At 32.5% G+C, this 26,230-nt stretch overlaps 1 protein-coding gene across 3 annotated transcripts in view; it reads left to right on the top strand.

Annotated features, from left to right (window-relative positions):
- LOC132745441 (cAMP-dependent protein kinase inhibitor alpha-like) overlaps positions 1–25,847 on the top strand; it is a 56,967-nt gene extending 31,120 nt beyond the window's left edge. Inside the window, exons 1-4 of one of the 3 annotated variants that reach the window (XM_060734358.1) lie at positions 4,091–4,237; positions 5,299–5,431; positions 24,242–24,425; positions 25,465–25,847. In XM_060734358.1, the coding sequence (XP_060590341.1) occupies positions 5,423–5,431; positions 24,242–24,425; positions 25,465–25,529 (258 nt within the window). In that variant the 5' untranslated portion in view covers positions 4,091–4,237; positions 5,299–5,422 and the 3' untranslated portion in view covers positions 25,530–25,847. Of the gene's footprint in view, positions 1–4,090; positions 4,238–5,298; positions 5,432–24,241; positions 24,426–25,464 lie in introns of those variants that run through there. The other 2 variants (XM_060734357.1, XM_060734359.1) reach the window with 2 other exon arrangements.
- The last annotated feature ends 383 nt before the right edge of the window (positions 25,848–26,230 follow it).

Here is a 26,230-nt window from a genome sequence, read left to right as displayed (position 1 = left end):
CCGCAGTGGCGTATGTCTGTATATTTTCGCCGACTTTAGATAACAAATTGGCGAGTCTGTTTATACCAACTTTTAACTTCATATTAATGAAATAACTTAAATATTTCGAATGGAAATTGAAAGACTAGAGTTGAGAACAAAAATGTTAGAGACAATATTTATTGTCTACAACATTGACATAATACGCATTATCAGATATTTTAAGGAAGCTTAAATGATCGTGCGATACTACTAGTACATTTTAGCTATGAATACGATAACTTTTCGTTACACTAAACATTTAAGCTGTTGTGTTTTTATTAGAGTCATACAGATCATTTTGAAAGCATATTTCCTTGATTATACCTCACGCTATGTTATGGTGAAACAAAAGACAAATTACAAAGAAAAAAACTAAACTTGTTACAAAAGGAAATAAAACCCATCTTTTTTACAAGAGAGAAACCTGGCTATGCTTTGTTTTTCTAAAAGCAAATAACTTTTGAATTATTTAAAACAGTGTACACGTTAGACTTCGTGCTATTTCTCTTACATTCAATATATGTACCTGATGTTATTTTCATGACTATAGATAAAAACAATAGTAGTACAATTAGCTTAAATATCCCCTAAATCCTTAGTTATAGCACATAGCTTAATTTGATATATAAGTCTCTGGCGATCCTTCGGCCAAAAACCGGCACTCGCGTACACTCATAATAAGCCGAGGTACGCCCCTGCCAGGTATATGCTTGCTTATAGAACATAAACTGTCTTTCCATAGTTAGATAAGTGTGTGCTGGAGTTATGTAGGCAGGACTTTTAAACTTTCTTTCCTGACAGGTATATGCTTACTTATAGAACATTAAACTGTCTTTCCATAGTTAGGTAAGTGTATGCTGGAGTAATGTAAACAGGACATTAAACTTTCTTTCCTCAGGTATATGCTTACTTATAGAACATTAAATTGTCTTAATTTCCATAGACTTTTTATGTTCACGTGTATGATGTTTAAGTTATGTAAACAGGACATTATAGGTAGTCTAACTGTAATGCTTTCATGCCCAAAAAAATCTAACATTGGCCAATATCATAGCAAAACAGTTATTTCCGGAACATTATTTTTTCAAATTTTTGGGCTTACGATTATTTACAATCACTCATCCTTAGTGGCAATAATGCACTCAATTCTGTTTATAAACAATTGAAAATTATCAAAGATTGTGAAAAATAATGTACCAGAAATGACCAATTTATTATGATATGTTAGAAATATTTTAGTGGGGAAAGCATTTTAGTAGATTATGATAACCTTAAACTTTGTTGCTTACAGGACATTTAAAACTTTCATTCCTGTTCTATAGTGTTGTAAACAGGGCATATTGATTAAGGTAACTTTCTTTTTATGCCATCTGTCATAAGACAGATCATGATTAAAGACATTTGATCCTACCATATATAATGTATATATGAATCTTAAATACACTTGTATTTGAAATGCTGATTTGCAAAAATACAAATTTATGAAGTTTACAGCTTTACAAAGTTGTCAGTGATATGCCATTCTATCAGAAATAAGTGACATTATCTGATTTAACATCTATAATTTAGCCCCTCTCATGTTGATTCCATGTGTGTGTCTAAAGATAACTTGAGCTGATGTGATTTTTTACAGTCTTTTACAACTGTTTACAGTTAATGATGTTGCATTTTAAAATGGAAAAATGTCTGACAGTTTTCATCTCAATTGTTTATGACTTTATGATAAATAAAATTTTCAAATTATTGTTAAGTAGTGGTTTACTCTGTTAAACCACTTAATGTAGGGTTTTTTAGTGTGAAGTGATTAAAAAGTGAGCATGCCATTTGATACAGGACTCTGGACTGATAACTTGTGTTAAAAATTTCAGATCATTGAGACCCTCTCTCCATTTTCCCAAAATAATTAATTTTATTAAATTGTGCAAAACAACCAAAAAAGACAAGCCCTGTTATGTCTTTTTACTCAAACTGAGCTAAAAATTGTGCAAACAAATCAATTTTCAATTTGATTCTGAGTATATTTCTTTACAATCTTTTGCAGTTTTTCATTTGATATAATTATTTAAGAATTTCAAATTATTTAAGAATTTTAAATTTTATGTTGATGGGCTTTTTGACGTTGAACGAGTTCTTCAAAGTTGGAAAAGTCCTACACCTCTTGCACATTGTGTATGACAAATGGCAATTATCCAGCATCATTTGACAGTTGTTTGCAAGTGTCTCAAATACCAGTCACATTTTTGAGCCTTTCAGATTGGCAGCTTACCACAAGACCTGTCTGCTTTCAGAACATTGTGAACTTATTAATTCTAACATGTTACCGTGTGACTATAAACCTTACTGACATGTTATAATCAATGCATCAAGACAACATTTAAGATATTCGGGAACTCGGCAAATATGAGTTTTCTCCATCTAATCCTGGGCATGGTAGGGAGGGGGGTGCCAGCTACAAGTTACAAAAATTTAATAGTATTCATGAGGTTGGTAAATATATTGACTGCAATTACTGCAACACACTGATTACTTTTTAGTGCACCATGAAGATAATATCGGTCACAGTTTGTACCCTGGGATTAAATGGGGAAAACCTTGTTTGCCTTTAAGTTCGGGATAAAATTTATCTTAGGACACACATTAAATTCATTTCAAATGTATTTAAGATATTAAATGTTTTAGTACAAAAAAAAAAAAATAAATAAAAAAAAAAAACAATAAAAAAACCCTATAAAAGCCATTTTATAACGTAATCTGTGTCAAGTAAACTGTTATATCAGCTTTACAGCACACAAACACTCTATACTTGGCAGTATTAAGTTTGTTCATCAATATTTCATTATGTCAATCAGGATAATGGTAAAGTCTGAGGAATTGCAAGCTACAGATTGTATGCCTATGCATTACATGACAGGATGATTTCTGCTGAAATTCTCCAGGAAAAATTAATTACACAATGTTGTTTTTGTTTACATTACCGAGATGCTCCTGATAATTTGCCCTGGCAAAGTTTTGTTATCTAGAATATTTTTTATTTCTTTCCTGATATTTAAGATGTAAAAATTTTGATACAACGTTGATCTTTCTTTTCAAGTTCCTGTATGCATGTTTTGGATTGATAATTAAGATTTTAAATCACCATTCATCTTCAAATTTTAAGATAACATGCAGCTATAGAATTGTATCATCATTGTTGATGATGGGCTTTCATATTGTCAACCAATCTTATTAAGTTTTCATATTGTTCTTCTAGTGTCAAGTTTCCATACTGTCCAACAAGTGTCAAAGTTCAATATTGTCCAACAACTGTCAAGTTTTCATTTTTTCCTTCCAGTTCCAAGTTTCTATATCGTTCAACCAGTGTCAAACTTCCATATTGTACTTCAAGTACAAGTTTCTATATTCTCCAACTAGTGTCAAACTTCCATTTTGTCCTTCCAGTGCCAAGTTTCCATATTGTGCAAAAAGTGTCAAACTTTCATATTGTGCAAGAAGTGTCAAACTTCCAGTGCCAAGTTTCCATATTGTGCAAGAAGTGACAAACTTCCATATTGTGCAAGAAGTGTCAAACTTCCAGTGCCAAGTTTCCATATTGTGCAAGAAGTGTCAAACTTTCATATTGTGCAAGAAGTGACAAGCTTTCATTTTGTCAATTTTCAATTATATATAAAATCAGTTTGAAGTGTTTTAATTTTTCAAATCAACATGTTTTATTATTGAAGTTTTAACCATTGAATTTAAGTTTCCAAATAGTTCCTCAGGAGTATCATTTTCCAGTTTCAAGCTAACTTCAAATTTCTATGTTGTTGTGTAATTCTGTTTCCCTGTATGAGAAATTTTATGCAAGTTGAATAGAAGTAGTAATGAAAATCATTTGGCAAGTGAGAATTTCTCCTTTGATACTTCCAGCCAGTGGAATACATCATAATAATGTACACTTTAGTCGGTGTGTTCTAGTTTATTGTAACAAGCCTCAAGTGTGCTAAATATCATTGACTTTCCAATGTCTGATGTCATTACATAGGAAAGAATTTATCAAGTATTGGAAAATATTAAATATAGAATGTTATAAAAAGATTGTGAATTTTGTTATTGAGATCTGTGCAGGAATATTTCATCTGTGTAATAAGTGCATTAGTTTTCTTTCTTCATGAAAATCTTGATAATGTTGCTTGCATGACAGATATAATATGTTGTCACTTAACTTTTTTGGCAGCCGGTGAGTCTTGTTTATTATATGTCTGTGCATGTATTTTACATGAAAATGATCATATCTTGTAGTATGGTTATTAAGGTTGTTATGACACTAATAAGAATCTGAATTGATTTTGTTCTAAACTAGGAAAATGTAGTTTTCACAATAGAATTGGCCAAGTTGAAGTTCATATTTTATGTGATCTATTTGTTCATGTTATTTGTTAAATATAAAACATTCTTTGGGGGATATCGTCACTTTTTTATAAGGATTCTATTATCACCATGGTTTCTGTTAACCTATTAACACCTTTGACGTAATTTAAATTTTATTACAGACTTCCATGAATTAACAGCCAAATAAAATGTCAATTTAAACTTCTTTCACATTTTAACTTCTATTAACACAAATTTCTTTCACAAACTTCTTACAAACTTTTCACTCAAACTTTTAATTTACACTAACTTTGGACACAAAAAGTAATTTACACAAACTTCCAACACATATCTTTAATTTACACAAACTTCTCACACAATTTTTTAACACATATTTCTTACACATATCCTTCATTTACACAACCTTTGACAAAAAGATCTTTTTACCCAAACTTCCAAAACAGATGAGTCAGTCTTTTTTACACAAACTTCTTACACAAATTTTTAATTTACACAAACGTCTGACACAAATTCTTAATTTATACAGACTTTCGACACAAATCTTTTTTTGTTACACTTCTAAGACAAATTTTTAATTTACATAAACTTCAGACATAATTCTGCTTTTTTTTACACAAACTGATCTTACACAAATCCTTAATTTACAAAAACTTCCAAAACAATCTTTGATTTACACAAACTTGCAACACAAATCTCTAATTTACACAGTATCTTTACACAAACTTCTTGTACAAACATCTTACACAAAATTAACATTAATTTATCCAACTTCCAATTATTTGGAAATGTGCATCATCAGTTTGAAGTTGGTCAGACAGACTGGTCTGGCTCTATACTTGTGACAAATGCTAATCACTTTTTAGGTCCAACAGGGTAAAAATGTTAAAATATCCTTTTCATATTTTTCAGAGTTTACACCTGCTGACTTTTGATTATAATTCTTGTTACCCATGATTCCTCATTCAAGATGTCAGTTTCCTAGGATAGAGAAAACAGTTTTGTGTGGCTTGCAGGAAAAAACTTGATTGTGTATATGGAACAGGTTTGTCAACTTTTAATTTCTCATGTCTAATGTTAATTAATGTTGTTTGATCTATCTCACATCAGTGGTTCCTGTCTATCAGCCTTACAAAGTTTATGAAGTTTCTTTTATATACCTGGTCCAACTATAATTACAGTGTTTTTCTTAGAATCTGCCTTCAATTTCTGATTCCTGTCAACATATGACTAAAGGGTTTTTAGTCCCCTACCGGTTTACCGGAGGGGACTTTAGGTTTACCCTCCGTCCGTCTGTCAGTCCGTCCGTCTGTCCGTCCGTCAGTCCGTCCGTCCACAAAACTGGATCCCGCGATAACACAAAAAGTACTGAAAATATTTTAATGAAACTTGATATATGGATAGATGGCAGTATGGAGATTATGAACGTCTTTTTCTTTTCTTCCTATGTTGAAAATTCTGGTTGCTATGGCAACAAATAGACTGAAAATATGACAAATTTTACACATAAACTGGATCCCAGACGAGACCATAGACCCAAAAATCTGATCACTACTGATCTGGCCAGTACTGTTATTTACAGAATTACCATGAAGACATTAAGTGGTCAGTGTGGCTGATTCACAGCATGGGGGGCAATTAATATCCCATTTCCATCTGATAAGCCCAAACCAGAAACTAATGATGGTACTTCTGTTTACATAAATACTAATACAAACAAAAAAGAGAGGAAAACAATATTCATAAAATCTGTATTTTTTTATATTAAAATAGATATTACAATTATTGTATAATAAACAATTATGCTTAACATGATCAACATAGTCATATAACCAGTGTCATATTTTTACTAAGTGTGAACAGATACCTTAAGAGGGGTCGTCGCTAATAGCGATAACATAATAAGAGACAATTCCACAAGTGTGGTGTTGATCATGCGTTACACATATGGATTATAAATGATTGTATACATGTATATCCGTTGCTATTAATAATCACGATCATAAAGAAATAACAAGTAATATTCTAATCTCTAGCATGCCAATCAAAGTTCATAATGAACAATGTCTTTCATCCGTTAATTCTGGTAAAAACCAATTAACCATTGAAAAGTTTATTAGAATATCTTGTCATCATATGTCTACTAGTTCATCTTCACTTTCTGCATTTCCTGCTTGGACGCCCTTTGATGCTTTGCATCAATGCTTTTCTTGTCTAATGTTGAGGTGAAATCAATCCACACTGACCACTGGTAAATGGCCATAATGTTTCTGATAAGAGTTGTATCGATAATGCACCATGGACAGTTTATAGTTCACGCCAGGGTTATAATAAGATATCCTGCAGAGCAGTAATTTAGATGAACAGTTATCTTCTACTAGGGAATTTCTGGCAAATGTGGGCCTATATTACAGAGTGGATCCCGCGATAACGCAAAAAGTACTGAAAATATTTTTATGAAACTTGATATATGGATAGATGGCAGTATGGAGATTATGCACGTCTTTTTCTTTTCTTCCTTTGTTGAAAATTCTGGTTGCTATGGCAACAAATAGACTGAAAATATGGCAAATTTTACTCATAACCTGGATCCAGTGATAACACAAAAAGTACTGAAAATATGTTTATGAAACTTGACATATGGGTAGATGGCAGTATGGAAATTATGCACATCCTTTTCTTATCTTCCTATGTTGAAAATTCTGGTTGCTATGGCAACAAATAGACTGAATTTCAAGATTTCTTATTCTAGTTTTTAAGTTTTTTCACTATAAGTTCTTTATTTCTTAAGGTATTTTCTTCAAACTTTAAATATAAGTTGCTTGTCATCAACCACATCATATGTGGCAAGGTTTACAACTCTAGTACAAAATTTATCAGAATTACCTCCCTTGAACTTAAAATTTTCATGAAAAAAACATTGTCTTTTTTAATAACTTCTTTTTCTGAATGTATCTACTTCAAACTTCATATAAATGTTTCTTATTGTCATTCAACATTTGTGAGTGTTCAATACTCTAGCAAGACTATTTCAAGAATTATGCCCCTTTTGAACTCAGACTTGAGAAATTGGTAATTTTTACTCCAACTTCTTCAATCATGATAGGATTTTAAAAATGTTATATTTTGATAACAGGGATGTTTAAAAAATAACTTTAGAGTGTCCTTCAGTCTGTCTGTCTGTACATAAAAACTGTTTCCTGTGATCATTTTTAAAGAACTTTTTCAACAAATTTACTTAAAATAGGAACCTAAGTGAATGGCCCTTCAGAATGTTGCTTGGGCTCTTACCGGTAGGGGACTTATGGATTGCTTGCAATACTATGATAATTGCTTGTTTATTCTGGGTTATAAAAAAATCATGAATGATCTTTCTTGGAACTTATAATTTGATGTGTTAGATTTTATATCCAGAGCACATAATTATGTTCTCTTAAGGTCTCGATTATTGTGGTCACTCAATTATGTCTTTCTTCCCTTCACACTTTACTTTAAACATCATCTGTTAAACCAATGGATCAGTATCATATCAATACTTCCATTATCACTTAGTTAACTTAATCTTATAAAAATTTAAGAGTTATCTTAATCTTCTTGTGTGAAACATGGACTTATAATAGAGCTAAAATATTTGCCATGTAGCTTTGACTGGACTGGATCTGTTCAAAAGTTATATAACTCTCATTTCCCCTATTATACTAAGGGTTAAAAATAGTCTAGTTTAAAGATCACTTTTGTAACATGCACTAACTTAAAACTATTTATGTATCTGTTTATTAAGAAAATAAATAAAAGGATGAAACTTTTTATTCTTTAGAAAAAGCTTTTGAGTAACTATGTGCAATTGCCTGTAACTATAATTATGGCCAAGAGCTTAGCTGTTTTTCAAGAACACTCTAGGGGCATCCATGGACCGAGTGGTTAAGGTTGTTGACTTCAAGCAGTTTGCACCACACTAATGAGGTTCGAATCCTGCCAGGGACTTTGGATTCTTTCATGTGAGAAGAAGCTCCAGCTATCTTACAGAATGTCAGTGGTTCTACCCTGTTTCTTGTTGAAGTACCTGAGTTATTGCACAAAGTCCTGGCCTGGTCCCATGAACTCGAAGTTGACTTTTTACTGAGTTTTGCCCCTTTTCTTAATTCCAAGCTCTGAGGATAGTAATGTGATTATTGTATTATTCAATTCATATCACAGTCTTTGAATCAGTTATTCAGATTTTAATTTGTGTTAAATATTTAGTGTCTAAGATGGAATTTCCTCTTTATCAAACCAGGTGGTGTAGCAGGTGGTTATCCTAATTGAATTTTCTGTACAAGTATAATTATGTAGATTATGCACATTATTTTATTTTCTTCATTTGGTTGCTATAGGAACAAAAGAATATTTTATGAAACTTAAACATGGATAGATGGCAATATGGAGATTGAGCACATTGTGGAGAAAAGTGGTAGCTGTAGCAACAAAGTATTTTTTTACGACATTTGAAACACATATAGATGGCAATATGAAGATTTTGCCTTTATTGAGAAATGTACTGGTTGCAATAGCAACTAAAGAATATATTTATGAAACATGAAACATTGATAGATGGCAATATCTTCCTGTGTCAAGAAATGTCGATGCTGTAGAAACAAAAGAATATTTTCATTAAACTTGAACATAGATACCGTAGATGGCAATATTGAGGTTATGCACATTATTCTATTTTCGAAGAAATAGGGTTACTATAGCAACCAATGGGTAGGAAATGCTGGATTCTGTTCAAACTTAACATTCAAAAAGTTCTAGCTAATAGAATAATTTCTTGACCTGTGTTTATACATTACAATAACATTTGAGTTTTCACTAAACTTGGCTCTTAAAATTGTACTTATTACAATAACATATTTTAACCTTTGTGCAGTAACAGGTTAACTCCTATTAAGGTATACAAGGAGTTAACCCATTACTGCACCGAAATAACAATATTTTAAATGGATGACCAAATGATATTTCTTAATGTCAGTAATATTTTAATGTCATTTTGTCTCAAAAGGACATTTAGATTTGCTTGTCCATTGCTAAACTGGTTGGGCTTTGTATCATAATACATAAACTATTCAAATTAAATTTCACCTCTATTCAGAGGTTTATAAAAAGAAGTTTGCATCAGGTGGCATTATATTCTGTTCCATTGAGGATATCAAATTAAGAGATTTGCTTGTTGCGACATACTTTTGTCTGTGACTATAATTTGCAAAAAAGTTTTTCTAGAAGTGCACTTATTACATAAACAGTTAACCAGCTACTGACTGTTTGTTTAAAAATGGACTGAGAGAGTATTTTTCCAAGAAATGTACCCATGTATGATTTACATGACAGTACAGCAGGCTGACTATTGATAAAGGTAGATTTTATTGAGCTGGCCTGTTTTATGATTTTGTTATTGACTATCCTGTAAGACAACAGGCTTTCAAGTTATTGATTCGTTTTATCACACATTGTTTATAGAATATATTAGATCTATGATTACTCTACAAATGTCAGAAATGGTATTTCAGAATGTTCAATATTTGATATAAAATTATTATATTTAACCTATGAAAGGAATGAAATGAGTGGGAAGCTGTATAAATAGATAGATAAATAAATCATGAAGAATAATAAATAGATAGATAAATAAATCAATCATGAAGATTTTTTGATATCAGCTTGGATGTCATTTTGTGATATTTAATAACTCGACTTTTTGTGGAAAAAAATGTGAGCGTTTGCTGCATTCTGGTTGTCATGCTGTCCAGAAACTTTTAACATCGGCCATCATTTTTATCAATTTAGTAATGGATTGACTTTATACTTGGACACAATAACCCTGCGGATACTGACCTTAACTCATAAATGACAATATATTTTGATTTACAGACAAACATAACAAAAATGATAATTAAGTCCGAGAAATATTATTAACATTTTGCAGATTTTTATTACAGCTATTGAGCACTTGATAGCCTAATTAATATATGTAGCTAGTGTTAGTACAGTAAACAGCTTTACAGTCATGAGCATTTATATAAAATAAAACATCCTAAATGATCCCCCTTGTGCCAGAGGCGTTGCCTTTAAGAGTTGATCGAGGAGTCAGAATTCCAGCCACCGTTTATCCCTTGATAAAAGATGAAATTGTCAAGGTTTAGCAAAAATGAATCTAAAGCACCATAGAGATACTAAATTACTTAAAGATTTATTGTAAATATTAGTAATCTATATATATAAGTTGCATAAATATTTGGGAAGGTACTGTCAGTTGAACTAACTCATTTTACATCTGAAAATTGAATAAAAGTAATTCTCAAAAAGTGATTGTTGTATTTTGTACCCAAAATCTGTCAGAGGAACATAATCAAGATAAATATTACTTAACTTAGTAATCATTATCCAATATACTGAAACAGTAATCAAGATCAGATATACAGTAACAGTTAAATCAAGATCAGATATACTGAAACAGTGATCAAGATCAGATATACTGTAACAGTAATCAAGATCAAATATACTGAAACAGTGATCAAGATCAAATATACTGAAACAGTGATCAAGATCAGATATACTGAAACAGTGATCATGATCAGATATACTGTATTAGTGATCAAGATCAGATATACTGAAACAGTGATCAAGATCAGATATACTCAAACAGTGATCATGATCAGATATACTGTATTAGTGATCAAGATCAGATATACTGAAACAGTGATCAAGATCAGATATACTGAAACAGTGATCAAGATCAGATATACTGTAACAGTGAGCAAGATCAGATATACTGTAATAGTGATCAAGATCAGATATACAGTATAACAGTGATCAAGATCAGATATACTGTAACAGTGATCATGATCAGATATACAGTGTAACAGTGATCAAGATCAGATATACTGAAACAGTGATCAAAATCAGATATACTGAAACAGTGATCATGATCAGATATACTGTATTAGTGATCAAGATCAGATATACTGAAACAGTGATCAAGAAGATCAGATATACTGAAATAACAGTGATCAAGATCAGATATACTGTAACAGTGATCAAGATCAGATATACTGTAACAGTGATCAAGATCAGATATACTGTAACAGTGATCAAGATCAGATATACTGAAACAGTGATCAAGATCAGATATACTGAAACAGTGATCAAGATCAGATATACTGTAACAGTGATCAAGATCAGATATACTGTAACAGTGATCAAGATCAGATATACTGTAACAGTGATCAAGATCAGATATACTGTAACAGTGATCATGATCAGATAAACAGTGTAACAGTGATCAAGATCAGATATACTGAAACAGTGATCAAGATCAGATATACTGTAACAGTTAAATCATGATCAGATACACTGAAACAGTGATCAAGATCAAATATACTGAAGCAGTGATCAAGATCAGATATACTGTAACAGTGAGCAAGATCAGATATACTGTAATAGTGATCAAGATCAGATATACAGTGTAACAGTGATCAAGATCAGATATACTGTAACAGTGATCAAGATCAGAAATACTGTAACAGTGATCAAGATCAGATATACTGTAACAGTGATCAAGATCAGATATACTGTAACAGTGATCAAGATCAGATATACTGTAACAGTGATCAAGATCAGATATACAGTGTAACAGTGATCAAGATCAGATATACTGTAACAGTGATGACAATCAGATATACTGAAACAGTGATCAAGATAAATATACCAAAACAGTTATAACGGTTAATTATACTGAATAAGTTATACTGAAACAGTTATCAAGATCAAAAATACTGAAAGAGTGATCAAGATCAAATATAATGCAACAGTGATCAGTGGCACCTTAAAGATGCTGGGATTATGTCAATCGAAAATTATATAAAATGTTATTTGGGCTAAATTAAATATCCAAAGGTACTAAATTTCTCAAGCTGTTAATTGACGGAATTGTATAAGTTTATGTTTTATTTGTTTTTCATAAAAGTGAAATTCTCAAAAGACAACATACTGAACTTTAAAGATTCTTATAATGAGTTTTTTGCAATTACAGGGATTTAGAAAAGGCTGTTTTCTTTGAAACTCATAAATTGATAGACATAAAAGATTGAATTTTACATATAAAATACATCAGTTTTTAGTCATTGAAATATTTCATATATGTTATATAGGGACACTTCTTCCTGTTTAATATAATAAACTTTGTAAGCTATCATGTTACATAGGGTTTAAGATGTATTCATATAGTTATGACATCAATGCATTACATTTTTGGTGACTTTTATACTTTATATTATACTGGTTAATATATACATGTATGAGCATCATTTCCCATACATTATATAAGAATATATTAACCTGTCTGTCTGTCTACTTTCACACAAAAAGATGCTTCATTATAAATTTATCTTAGAGATAAATAAGTAAAGTAAATTGCTGTATGAAATTATACACAATGTGAAGTGCTTTCATTCTTTCTCTAACAGACAGTTTAGTACATAGTTTCCTCTGTTGTAGCATATGTTAGCATGGCTGTTTGCCTGTTCTGATGTCTGTTGTAATTAACTGTTTTTTACAATTTTTTTTTTTTTTACAATTCATACATCTTCAGTTGGATCATAGAAATTCAAAGGGAAATAATTATTGTACTTGAACAAATGTTTTTTTTTTGTATGGTGTTTTGACATAAGAAGAGAAACTTCAATTATTTAGCATACATATTATAAATGATTGTTTAATATAATTGTTGTCTTGTATTTATTCTATAAGTCAATGATACAGATATAAAATGCTTAACTATACAGTAATAAATGTTATCTATGGTTATAAAATGCTAAACTATTCAGTTGTTAAATGTTATCTACGATTAATTTTTAAAAAACACTTGACTATATCAATGTAAAATGCTAAACTTATAATACAGTTATAAAATGTTATCTACAGTTACAAAACACTATACTATAAAGATGTAAAGTGCTAAACTATATATACAGTTATAAAATGTTATCTACAGTTACAAAACACTAAACTATAAAGATGTAAAGTGCTAAACTATATATACAGTTATCAAATGTTATCTACAGTTACAAAACACTAAACTATAAAGATGTAAAGTGCTAAACTATATATACAGTTATAAAATGTTATCTACAGTTACAAAACACTATACTATAAAGATGTAAAGTGCTAAACTATATATACAGTTATAAAATGTTATCTACAGTTACAAAACACTAAACTATAAAGATGTAAAGTGCTAAACTACATGTATATATACAGTTATAAAATGTTATCTACAGTTACAAAACACTATACTATAAAGATGTAAAGTGCTAAACTATATATACAGTTATAAAATGTTATCTACAGTTACAAAACACTAAACTATAAAGATGTAAAGTGCTAAACTATATATACAGTTATAAAATGTTATCTACAGTTACAAAACACTAAACTATAAAAATGTAAAGTGCTAAACTATATATACAGTTATAAAATGTTATCTACAGTTACAAAACACTAAACTTATGATAAAGATGTAAAGTGCTAAACTATATATACAGTTATCAAATGTTATCTACAATTACAAAACACTAAACTATAAAGATGTAAAGTGCTAAACTATATATACAGTTATAAAATGTTATCTACAGTAACAAAACACTATACTATAAAGATGTAAAGTGCTAAACTATATATACAGTTATAAAATGTTATCTACAGTTACAAAACACTAAACTATAAAGATGTAAAGTGCTAAACTATATATACAGTTATAAAATGTTATCTACAGTTACAAAACACTAAACTATAAAGATGTAAAGTGCTAAACTATATATACAGTTATAAAATGTTATCTACAGTTACAAAACACTAAACTATAAAGATGTAAAGTGCTAAACTATATATACAGTTATAAAATGTTATCTACAGTAACAAAACACTATACTATAAAGATGTAAAGTGCTAAACTATATATACAGTTATAAAATGTTATCTACAGTTACAAAACACTAAACTATAAAGATGTAAAGTGCTAAACTATATATATAGTTATAAAAAGTTATCTACAGTTACAAAACACTATACTATAAAGATGTAAAGTGTTAAACTATATATACAGTTATAAAATGTTATCTACAGTTACAAAACACTAAACTATAAAGATGTAAAGTGCTAAACTATATATATAGTTATAAAAAGTTATCTACAGTAAATACAAAACACTAAACTATACTGTTATGAATTGTTATCTTATGTTATTAAATGCTAAACTAAACAGTTATAAAATTTTATCTATCGAGTTATAAAATGCTAAACTATACAGTTATAAAATGTTATCAATGGTTAATTTTTATAAAACACTTAACTTTACAGATATAAAATGCTAAACTATACAAATAATAATACAATGTTACTTACAGTTTAAAATAAAACACTTAACTAATACAGTTATAAAAGGCTAAACTTACAGTTATAGATACTAATTGCAGCTATAAAACTACTGTAAACAGTTATAAAATATTAAACTAGAAAAAAAATTAGTCAAGGCCTTGTTGTGCTGGTGCATTGAAAATGGTCATATTGTGCACATATTTTTTATCACATGTTAACTTTTGATCAACAAACCCAGCATTCCTGTATATCTTAGCAGTAATTACCGCTTAGACAAGGTCATATTCTGCTGATGCACCTAGAGGTCATATTGTTTTGGTGCACCTAGAGAAGGTCATATTGTGCTGTTGCACCTAGAAAATGTCATATTGTTCTGGTGTACTTAGAGAAGGTCATATTGTGCTGTTACACCTAGAAAAAAGGTCATATTGTTCTGGTGTACTTAGAGAAGGTCATATTATTCTGATGCACCTAGAGAAGGTCATATTGTTCTGGTGTACCTAGAAAAGGTCATATTGTTTTGGTGTACTTAGAGAAGGTCATATTATTCTGATGCACCTAGAGAAGGTCATATTGTTCTGGTGCACTTAGAGGTCATATTGTTCTGGTGCACATAGAGAAGGTCATATTGTTTTGGTGTACTTAGAGAAGGTCATATTATTCTGATGCACCTAGAGAAGGTCATATTGTTCTGGTGCACTTAGAGGTCATATTGTTCTGGTGCACCTAGAGAAGGTCATATTGTTTTGGTGTACTTAGAGAAGGTCATATTATTCTGATGCACCTAGAGAAGGTCATATTGTTCTGATGCACCTAGAGGTCATATTGTTTTGGTGCACCTAGAGAAGGTCATATTGTGCTGTTGCACCTAGAAAATGTCATATTGTTTTGGTGTACTTAGAGAAGGTCATATTATTCTGATGCACCTAGAGAAGGTCATATTGTTCTGATGCACCTAGAGGTCATATTGTTTTGGTGCACCTAGAGAAGGTCATATTGTGCTGTTGCACCTAGAAAATGTCATATTGTTTTGGTGCACTAAGAGAAGGTCATATTGTTCTGGTGCACTTAGAGAATGTCATATTGTACTGTTGCACCTAGAGGTCATATTGTTTTTGTGCACCTAGAGAAGGTCATATTGTTCTGTTGTACCTAAAGGTCATATTGTGCTATTGCACCTAGAGAAGGTCATATTGTTCTGGTGCACCTAGAGAAGGTCATATTGTTTTGGTGCACCTAGAGAAGTTCATATTGTGTTGTTGAACCTAGAGAAGGTCATATTGTTCTGTTGTACCTAAAGGTCATATTGCTCTGGTGCACCTAGAGAAGGTCATATTGTTCTGGTGCACCTAGAGAAGGTCATATTGTTCTGGTGCACCTAGAGAAGGTCATATTGTTCTTTTGTACCTAAAGGTCATATTGTGCTATTGCACCTAGAGAAGGTCATATTGTTCTGGTGCACCTAGAGAAGGTCATATTGTTCTGGTGCACCTAGAGAAGGTCATATTGTTCTGTTGTACCTAAAGGTCATATTGCTCTGGTGCACCTAGAGAAGGTCATATTGTTCTTTTGTACCTAAAGGTCATATTGTGCTATTGCACCTAGAGAAGGTCATATTGTTCTGGTGCACCTAGAGAAGGTCATATTGTTTTGGTGCACCTAGAGGAGGTCATATTGTGTTGTTGCACCTAGAGAAGGTCATATTGTTCTGTTGTACCTAAAGGTCATATTGCTCTGGTGCACCTAGAGAAGGTCATATTGTTCTGGTGCACCTAGAGAAGGTCATATTGTTCTGTTGTACCTAGAGAAGGTCATATTGCTCTGGTGCACCTAGAGAAGGTCATATTGCTCTGGTGCACCTAGAGAAGGTCATATTGCTCTGGTGCACCTAGAGAAGGTCATATTGTTCTGGTGCACCTAGAGAAGGTCATATTGTTCTGGTGCACCTAGAGAAGGTCATATTGTTCTTTTGTACCTAAAGGTCATATTGTTTTGGTGCACCTAGAGAAGGTCATATTGTGTTGTTGCACCTAGAGAAGGTCATATTGTTCTGTTGTACCTAAAGGTCATATTGCTCTGGTGCACCTAGAGAAGGTCATATTGTTCTGGTGCACCTAGAGAAGGTCATATTGTTCTGTTGTACCTAAAGGTCATATTGCTCTGGTGCACCTAGAGAAGGTCATATTGTTCTGGTGAACCTAGAGAAGGTCATATTATTCTGTTGTACCTAAAGGTCATATTGCTCTGTTGCACCTAGAGAAGGTCATATTATTCTGTTGTACCTAAAGGTCATATTGTTCTGGTGCACCTAGAAAAGGTCATATTGTGCTGTTGCACCTAGAGAAGCTAGGTCATATTGGTCTGGTGCACTTAGACATGATTATATTGTGCCATTTAATAGAAGTAGGGGGCCAAGTAACTGTAAACAGAACAGAAGAGAACAATAGAGTTCATTCCCTTATTCTATTGTTACGTAATGATTTTGTTTGTTTGTTTGGATTTTTACGGCACTTCAACACATAACGATATGGCCAGTTATGTGTTGACATGTTGTAAAAATCCAAACAAAATCATTCCGTAACAATAGAATAAGGGGCCATTGGTCTTCGATTAAACAAAAGAAGATAGCAAAAGAAATGATCCCTTAGTCCATTTAATTGGAATGTCTGTGCTGTTGTACTTAGACAAGGTTATATTGTGCCAGTGCACTTAAACATGTGCAAATTGTGCGGGTGCACAAACACCAAGGTCAAACTCAATGCTGGTGCACTAGACAATTTCATGCAGTGATTGTCCCTCAAGTGGCAGTAATTTTGTTTGAGTGGATCTTAATACTGATGGATTGTTTCCTATTATTAATCTTTTCTATTGCTGGAGGAGACAAAGTGTCATTTAACTTGTGACCATATTGATTTGTTACAGAAGTCAGGACTCTCAGAAGGCTGTATCATTTGATATGGATCTTTATTGTGGGATATAGCTTTATATTTGTCACTAATGGATCTTCGAGGAAGAATTTTAATTGATACAGCATTGAATCAGACTTGCGGCACACATAATTTTATAACAAGGGTTGGCAAATATATAAGAGCTTTTTTTATGATCCCCCCATTGTTGTGTCAATAGTTTTTTCTCTGAAAATTTTGTCTTAATTTCTGTCATGCTAAATAATTTAAATAATTCTACTTGTCCAACTTACAATGTAAACAAAACTTCATCATCATTTTCAGGGAAAATTTCAGATTTAGAACTGACTTAGTAGCAGAAAGTGCAGACAATGAAATGACAGCACTTTCTGTGCTGGCTGATCATGGTCTGAACTCAGGATTCAAACTCACTGTTACCTTAAATGGGACTACTGGTTAAAATGGAACAAGTATAATAGTGAAATGAATACATTAATCTAAGTAAGTGTCACATTCATGAAGTTTCTATTTTACTTCAGATATCAAAACACATTATAATAGAACTTGGAAGTATTATTTTAGAGTTGTCTCAATATTGTTATAATACTTTGTCTGGTATTAATCATTTTCTATTGCCAAGAGGCTCAAGTGCCATATAACTTAGAGTCTATATTGATTTTGTTATCACAAATCAGGGGAAAAAATTGCTACTATGACATTTGATGTAGCCACTCTCAAGGCTTTTCTGCTACTAATTGTTATTCATTGTATAGACTCCATTGAATTGTTAATTATCATCATATATTTTAGATAGCATTCTGGGAAACAGATACTTGACTGTGATGTAAATAAAAATAATATATTTATATTAATGTACATTGCAGAGAATTAATAAATTGAATAAAACTTGACCACACTACTTATGTTTGATAGACTCGTGCTTGAACAATTAGGCGTAGGCATCATTGTAAATATATATTCTTACTATATTCATGTAGGAAAATCAGACTCTGCAACATTAGAAAAAGGACTTAAATTTTTACCATTAACGTTTTGCTAAACAATCTTCAAATATATATGTATACATTGTAATACTATGCAACTTTTTAATTGAATTAAATCGATTGATTGATTATTGAATTGAATTGTTTGGATTGATTGATTGATCAATTGATTGTTGAACTGAATTGAATTGATTGATTGATTATTGAATTCAATTGTTTGGATTGATTGATTGATCAAAAGATTGTTAAACTGAATTGAATTGATTGGATTGATTGATTGATTGTTGAATTGATTGATTGGTTGATTGATTGATTGATTGATTGTACAGGGTCAGATTTTATACTCCCACCACAAAGTGCAAACAACATTATAAATACATTTATATAACATTCAGATCTGTTGAAGTTAATAAAGAGTTTACAAAATTAAACAAGTAAATTTGTACTAATCATTAGTTTAGTCTTGAGTTAATAAATCTGCTAACTTTTATTTTGCTTTATTCTGCATTTATCTGTCATCTATTCTAGAGGGAATGACATGAATGTTTTTTACCATGGTTTGATAGAAAATGGCAGAAGAAATGTGTAATTCCTTTAGAAACTTCTGAGATAAGGGTGTGAGATTTTATGTAGAGGAATATATCATCTACTAACAGTTGATACAATTTGTTAACATGATAAAATGTTTGATAATTCTGTGATAAATGAAGACATATATCTCATGAATTAGTCAAGTAAAACAGGAAGACTTCTAGCTGCTGTCTCATATAAATCTAAACAGAAAATCCAGAAGCCATTTGGACAAGTGGTAAATGTCATTATCTCACAATCAAGCCAGCTAGTATATTTTATTGATCAAAATGTTATAAACTTTCACAGTGGGATTAGTAAAGTCAATATAGTTGTTTTATTTCATTGATTGAGAATGAATAAGTTTATTGTACCATTTGTAATTCAGTCATTTTATTTTTAGCTCAACTATTCAAAGAACAGGGAGTGCTTGATTGTACTCACTCTTGCATCAGTGTCACACTTTGGTTAACTTTTTTTGTGCAAGTTGTTAATATCTCCAGTGAGAATAGTCTTGCATGTTCTACTGCTAGCTGTTATCAGAAAATGAGATTATCTGTTACTTAAATAAGGTGATCAGTTGTTAATTTTTCTGACTTGTGACTTGAAATTTTTTACCTACACTCAACTGCCAAAGGCAACTGCTAAATTCATAGACTGTACTAGTTTTTTTTTTTTTTACTTTTCTGTAACTTGAATAAATACTGAGAGAAATTTTAGCATTGCTCAAGAAATTAATAAATCATAAATTAAGATTCCTATTACATATCAACATGTCAATTATTATAAAATTTGCAGTATCTTTATTGATCTTGTACTACAAAATAGGTTCCTTTACTAAATCGGAATTTCAAAGTTGTTATATATAAAAATATTTTGTTAAAAAAACTACAACATATAATTATGATATCAGAGTTGTCATTAGGAGGCAGCTGTAGAACAAAATGACTGTCTTAAATATATTTTTGGCTACCTTGTGATAGAACCTAAAATGACCGCCTCAAAATTAAAACAAAACATCCCAGAAAAAATATAATTGCAACCCTGCTGATGTGTAGTCAAAATTTTAAAGGCAGTTTTGAAAGTAATAACCTTTTTTTTTCAAAAGTAAAGCATTCTTTTGATGGATTATTGCATTATTGTAACAAATCTGTGTATTACCATTGCATCAAAATTTGTTCTGAGTTCATAATTTGACTCTAGGGAAATCATTAAACTAAATATTTTCACTTGATATACATCACCAGGAAAATTTTCAGTCCTTTATTCCACCAGTTCATTTCCTCCAGTCCTTCTTGTCACAAGTATATTTCCAGTCCTTTATGCCACCAGTATATTTCCAGTCCTTTATGCCACCAGATAATTTTCTCCAGTCCTTCATGCCACCAGTATATTTCTAGTCCTTTTATGCTACCAGTATATTTCCTCCAGTCCTTCATGCCACCAGTATACATTATTTCCAGTCCTTTATGCCACCAGTATATTTCCTCCAGTCCTTCATGCCACCAGTATCTTTCCTCCTGTCCTTCATGCCACCAGTATATTTCCTCCAGTCCTTCATGCCACCAGTATATTTCCAGTCCTTTATGCCACCAGTATATTTCCAGTCCTTTATGCCACCAGTATATTTCCTCCAGTCCTTCATGCCACCAGTATATTTTCTAGTCCTTTATGCCACCAGTATATTTCCTCCAGTCCTTTATGCCACCAGTATATTTCCAGTCCTTTATGCCACCAGTATATTTCCTCCAGTCCTTTATGCCACCAGTATATATTTCGATTCCTTTATGCCACCAGTATATTTCAAGTCTTTTATGCCACCAGTATATTTCCAGTCCTTTATGCCACCAGTATATTTCCAGTCCTTTATGCCACCAGTATATTTCCTCCAGTCCTTCATGCCACCAGTATATATTTCGATTCCTTTATGCCACCAGTATATTTCCTCCAGTCCTTCATGACACCAGTATATTTCAAGTCCTTTATGCCACCAGTATATTTCAGTCCTTTATGCCACCAGTATATTTCCTCCAGTCCTTCATGCCACCTGTATATTTCCAGTCCTTTATTTTCAGTCTTTTATGCCTTCAGTATATTTCCAGTCCTTTATGCCACCAGTATATTTCCTGTCTTTTATGCCTTCAGTATATTTCCAGTCCTTTATACCACCAGTATATTTCCAGTCCTTTATTCCACCAGTATATTTCCTCCAGTCCTTTATGCCACCAGTATATTTCCAGTCCTTTATGCCACCAGTATATTTCCAGTCCTTTATGTCACCAGTGTACTTCAGTCCTTTATGCCACCAGTATATTTCCTCCAGTCCTTTATGCCTCCAGTATATTTCAGTCCTTCAATATGCCACCAGTATATTTCCTCCAGTCCCTCATGCCACCAACATATTTCCAGTCCTTCATGCCACCAGTATATTTCCAGTCCTTTATGCCACCAGTATATTACCAGTCCTTTATGCCACCAGTATATTTCAGTCCTTTATGCCACCAGCATATTTCCTCTAGTCCTTCATGCCACCAATATATTTCCAGTCCTTTATGCCTTCAGTATATTTCCTCCAGTCCTTCATGCCACCAGTATATTTCCAGTCCTTTATGCTACCAGTATATTTCAGTCCTTTGTGCCACCAGTATATTTCCTCCAGTCCTTTATGCCACCAGTATATTTCCAGTCCTTTATGCCACCAGTATATTTCTAGTCCTTTATGCCACCAGTATATTTCCAGTCCTTCATGCCACCAGTATATTTCCAGTCCTTTATGCCACCAGTATATTTCAGTCCTTTATGCCACCAGTATATTTCCTCCTGTCCTTCATGCCACCAGTATATTTCCTCCAGTCCTTCATGCCACCAGTATATTTCCTCCTGTCCTTCATGCCACCAGTATATTTCCAGTCCTTTATGCCAACAGTATATTTCCTCCAGTCCTTCATGTCACAAATATATTTTCTGTCCTTCATGCCACCAGTATATTTCCAGTCCTTTATGCCACCAGTATATTTCCTTCAGTCCTTCATGCCACCTGTATATTTCCCGTCCTTTGTGCCACCAGTATATTTCCTCCAGTACTTCATGCCACCAATATATTTCCAGTCCTTCATGCCACCAGTATATTTCCAGTTCTTTATGCCACCAGTTCATTTCCTCCAGTCCTTTATGCCACCAGTTTATTTCCTCTAATCCTTTTAAATCCTTTAGGGCACCAGTATATTTCCAGTCCTTTATGCAACCAGTTTATTTCCGCTAGTCCTTTATGCCACCAGTACATTTCAAGTCCTTTTTGTCACCAGTATATTTCAGTCCTTTATGCCACCAGTATATTTCCTCCAGTCCTTCATGCCACCAGAATATTTCCAGTCCTTCATGCCACCAGTATATTTCCAGTTCTTTATGCCACCAGTTCATTTCCTCCAGTCCTTTATGCCACCAGTTTATTTCCTCTAATCCTTTTAAATCCTTTAGGGCACCAGTATATTTCCAGTCCTTTATGCAACCAGTTTATTTCCTCCAGTCCTTTATGCCACCAGTACATTTCCAGTCCTTTTTGTCACCAGTATATTTCAGTCCTTTATGCCACCAGTACATTTCCAGTCCTTTATGCCACCAGTATATTTCCTCCAGTCCTTCATGTCACCAGTATATTTCCAGTCCTTTATGCCACCAGTATATTTCCTCCAGTCCTTCATGCCACCAGTATATTTCAGTCCTTTATGCCACCAGTATATTTCCTCCAGTCCTTCATGCCACCAGAATATTTCTAGTCCTTTATGCCACCAGTATATTTCCTCCAGTCCTTTATGTCACCAGTATATTTCAGTCCTTTATGCCACCAGTATATTTCCTCCAGTCCTTTATGCCACCAGTATATTTCCCCCAGTCCTTTATGCCACCAGTATATTTCCTCCAGTCCTTCATGCCACCAGTATCTTCCTCCTGTCCTTCATGCCACCAGTATATTTCCTCCAGTCCTTCATGCCACCAGTATATTTCCAGTCCTTCATGCCACCAGAATATTTCAAGTCCTTCATGCCACCAGAATATTTCCAGTCTTGTATGTCACCTGTTTTCCAGTTCTTTATGCCACCAGTATATTTCCAGCCCTTCATGACACCAGTATATTTCCAGTCCTTCATGCCACCAGAATATTTCCTCCAGTCCTTCATGCCACCAGTATCTTTCCTCCTGTCCTTCATGCCACCAGTATATTTCCTCCAGTCCTTCATGCCACCAGTATATTTCCAGCCCTTCATGACACCAGTATATTTCCAGTCCTTCATGCCACCAGAATATTTCCTCCAGTCCTTCATGCCACCAGTATCTTTCCTCCTCTCCTTCATGCCGCCAGTATATTTCCTCCAGTCCTTCATGCCACCAGTATATTTCCAGTCCTTCATGCCACCAGAATATTTCCAGTCCTTCATGCCACCAGAATATTTCCAGTCTTGTATGTCACCTGTTTTCCAGTTCTTTATGCCACCAGTACATTTCCACACCTTTATGCCACCAGTATATTGCAGTCTTGTATGCCACCAGTTTCTTGCCAGTCCTGTATGCCACCAGTTCATGGCCAGTCTTGTTTGCTACCAGTTTATTGCAGTCTTGTTTGCCACCAGTTTATTGCTAGTCCTGTATGCCACCAGTATATTGCCAGTCCTGTATGCCACCAGCATATTACCATGCAGTGCAGTCCTTTATGCAACCAGTTTGTTGCCAGTTTTATATACCACAGGCATTAAACTGTCTTATTTACTACCAGTATATTGCTAGTCCTAGCATCACATATGCCAGACAATTTTAGAATGTTGTTACTAAGTCAATATTGAATACTTCTTATTCTTGATAAGGACTATTCATCTTAATTTTTTTTATATCATTGTCTGATTGTTTCATATAAATGTAATTTTGCTATTTGTGTGACAGTTTTTTAAGTTTATATATGTTGACTATTTTCAGACTGCTTCTAATTCTTCAAATAACAGTCCAGAAGACATGGATCTAGGGGGACTAAGTCTCGAAGAATTTATTGCCAGTGGTAGGACTGGCCGACGAAATGCCATGCCTGATATTCTCGACTCAGATAGGGCAGGAGTTGGCACAGGGGGTCTAGCTGAAGGAATGGAGAAACTTAATTGCTCAGGTAATGTAAATTACAGTATTTGAATCACAAAAGTGATTGTTTATGGCACTTGAAAAGAAAACAAGGGAGCTAGGAGCCAAATTTAAAGCTGCATGCCTCCAGATGAGCCAAAATATTTCAAGAAAATCAACCTGTAGATCATTGTATTAAGATTTCAAGAAAAGTAAAAAATATTCACAATTCAAGAAATAATTATTTATGTATTATGCAATTAAGGACAAATTTTTGCACTATTATCATCATATTTTTGTCATGCAGTAAGGGCTATTTTTACAGATTCTGACCTATTTTGTGGTAATTTTCATAGATTTACATCATTTGATGTAGGTCTTTTCCAATAATTTGAGTGTGAATTTTCAGGTCACCCTATTTTTAATAATTATTTAAAGATGTACTATGCCCATTTTTTGATAAAATATTTTTGTCTCAGAAATTTAATGAAATATAGAAAATTCTCCTGGAATATGTCTAACTTAACTAATGAAACAAATCCGGTCTATATTGAAAGCAGCATTCAAAATTACAGGCCATTTCATATTAGCAAATTTTTAAAAAAACTGCCAGTTTTTTTAATGACACTATGTATTTATACTGTGTATACCTATCGTGTGTAGAGGTTTAAACACATTACATCAACTCAGTATGTACTCAAAACATGTTTATCTGACATTTACTTTACGATTATGCTGCATTTGTGTATTTTTTGAAATATGAAATATGGGCCAAATATACCTTTAAATTGTGCAAAATGACCAAAAAACAACAACAACAAGAGTTGCACAAAATATGATACTCAATTTAATTATGAGTATAATTTTCTTAATTATCCTCTCCAGATTTTTCCTTTTTTAGTTCTTCATTAATTTTGGTCTATGTTAGTATTTAAAATTTTATGTTTTTAGGTTTTTTGACTTCAGTGGAACTTAGCTCCTTCAACAGACTTAAATGGAGCTAAACATTGGTCAAATTTGTCCATGTTGAAAAAAATCGTAGTGAAGTTTATCATGACTGATATTTCTCTCTTTCTGATTTTTTACAGATGGAAGCAAAGGTGGAGATCCTTCCCAGAATACCCAGAATCCCTCATCCAGTCAGGGCTCCTAGCAGTAGCTAAAATATTCCTCATACATCATGTGATAGTCATGTGACATTCTATGGCAATAGATGATTGGCTAGTCAGCTGTAGTTGTATTACTGACTATTGAAATTGCTGATTGGTTGTTACATAACATGTGATAATAACACTGATGCTGATTAGTCAATTTGAATTTTTGTGTGATGCAAGACAATTTTTGATTGGTTGCTATATTTTATTTATTTGTGACATGTGTACAAATATGGATTTGATCTGTGGTGTATCTTTGTGTTTTAGCTTATGGTATGTTTGACAAGATGTCAGTTTTTGTCTGATTCTTGTACTTATAGTGCTTGAATCTCTTCAGTGCATTGATTAAATTACTTTATTTTTACATCATTTTTCCTAATGGAACAGAAGTACAATGTCATTAGTAGAGCAAACGATAATATAGTTATGCAGTTTGTTATATGAAAAAAATTTGTTCATGATATTTTTTTCAGATTAGTTATTCTACGCAAATGTGCAGATTCATACTTGGACAAAACAATGCTTATTGCAAAACTTACATGTTGAATTAAGTATGACTTTGACCTCAAATGGACCATGATAGACATGGTCAAGTGTGTCAATTTTGGTAACTTTGTTATCAATAGACATAATTATATATAATTTTTACTGCTTAGACAAAACAACACTTATCACAATGCTGTTATGTTGAAGAATTAAG

Source organism: Ruditapes philippinarum, unplaced genomic scaffold, assembly GCF_026571515.1.
Source record: "Ruditapes philippinarum isolate M1 unplaced genomic scaffold, ASM2657151v2 ctg2043_1_1_1_1, whole genome shotgun sequence".
NCBI lineage: Eukaryota > Metazoa > Mollusca > Bivalvia > Venerida > Veneridae > Ruditapes > Ruditapes philippinarum.
Note: the sequence above shows the minus strand (reverse complement) of the source record. Positions and strands in the feature narration are given on the sequence as shown.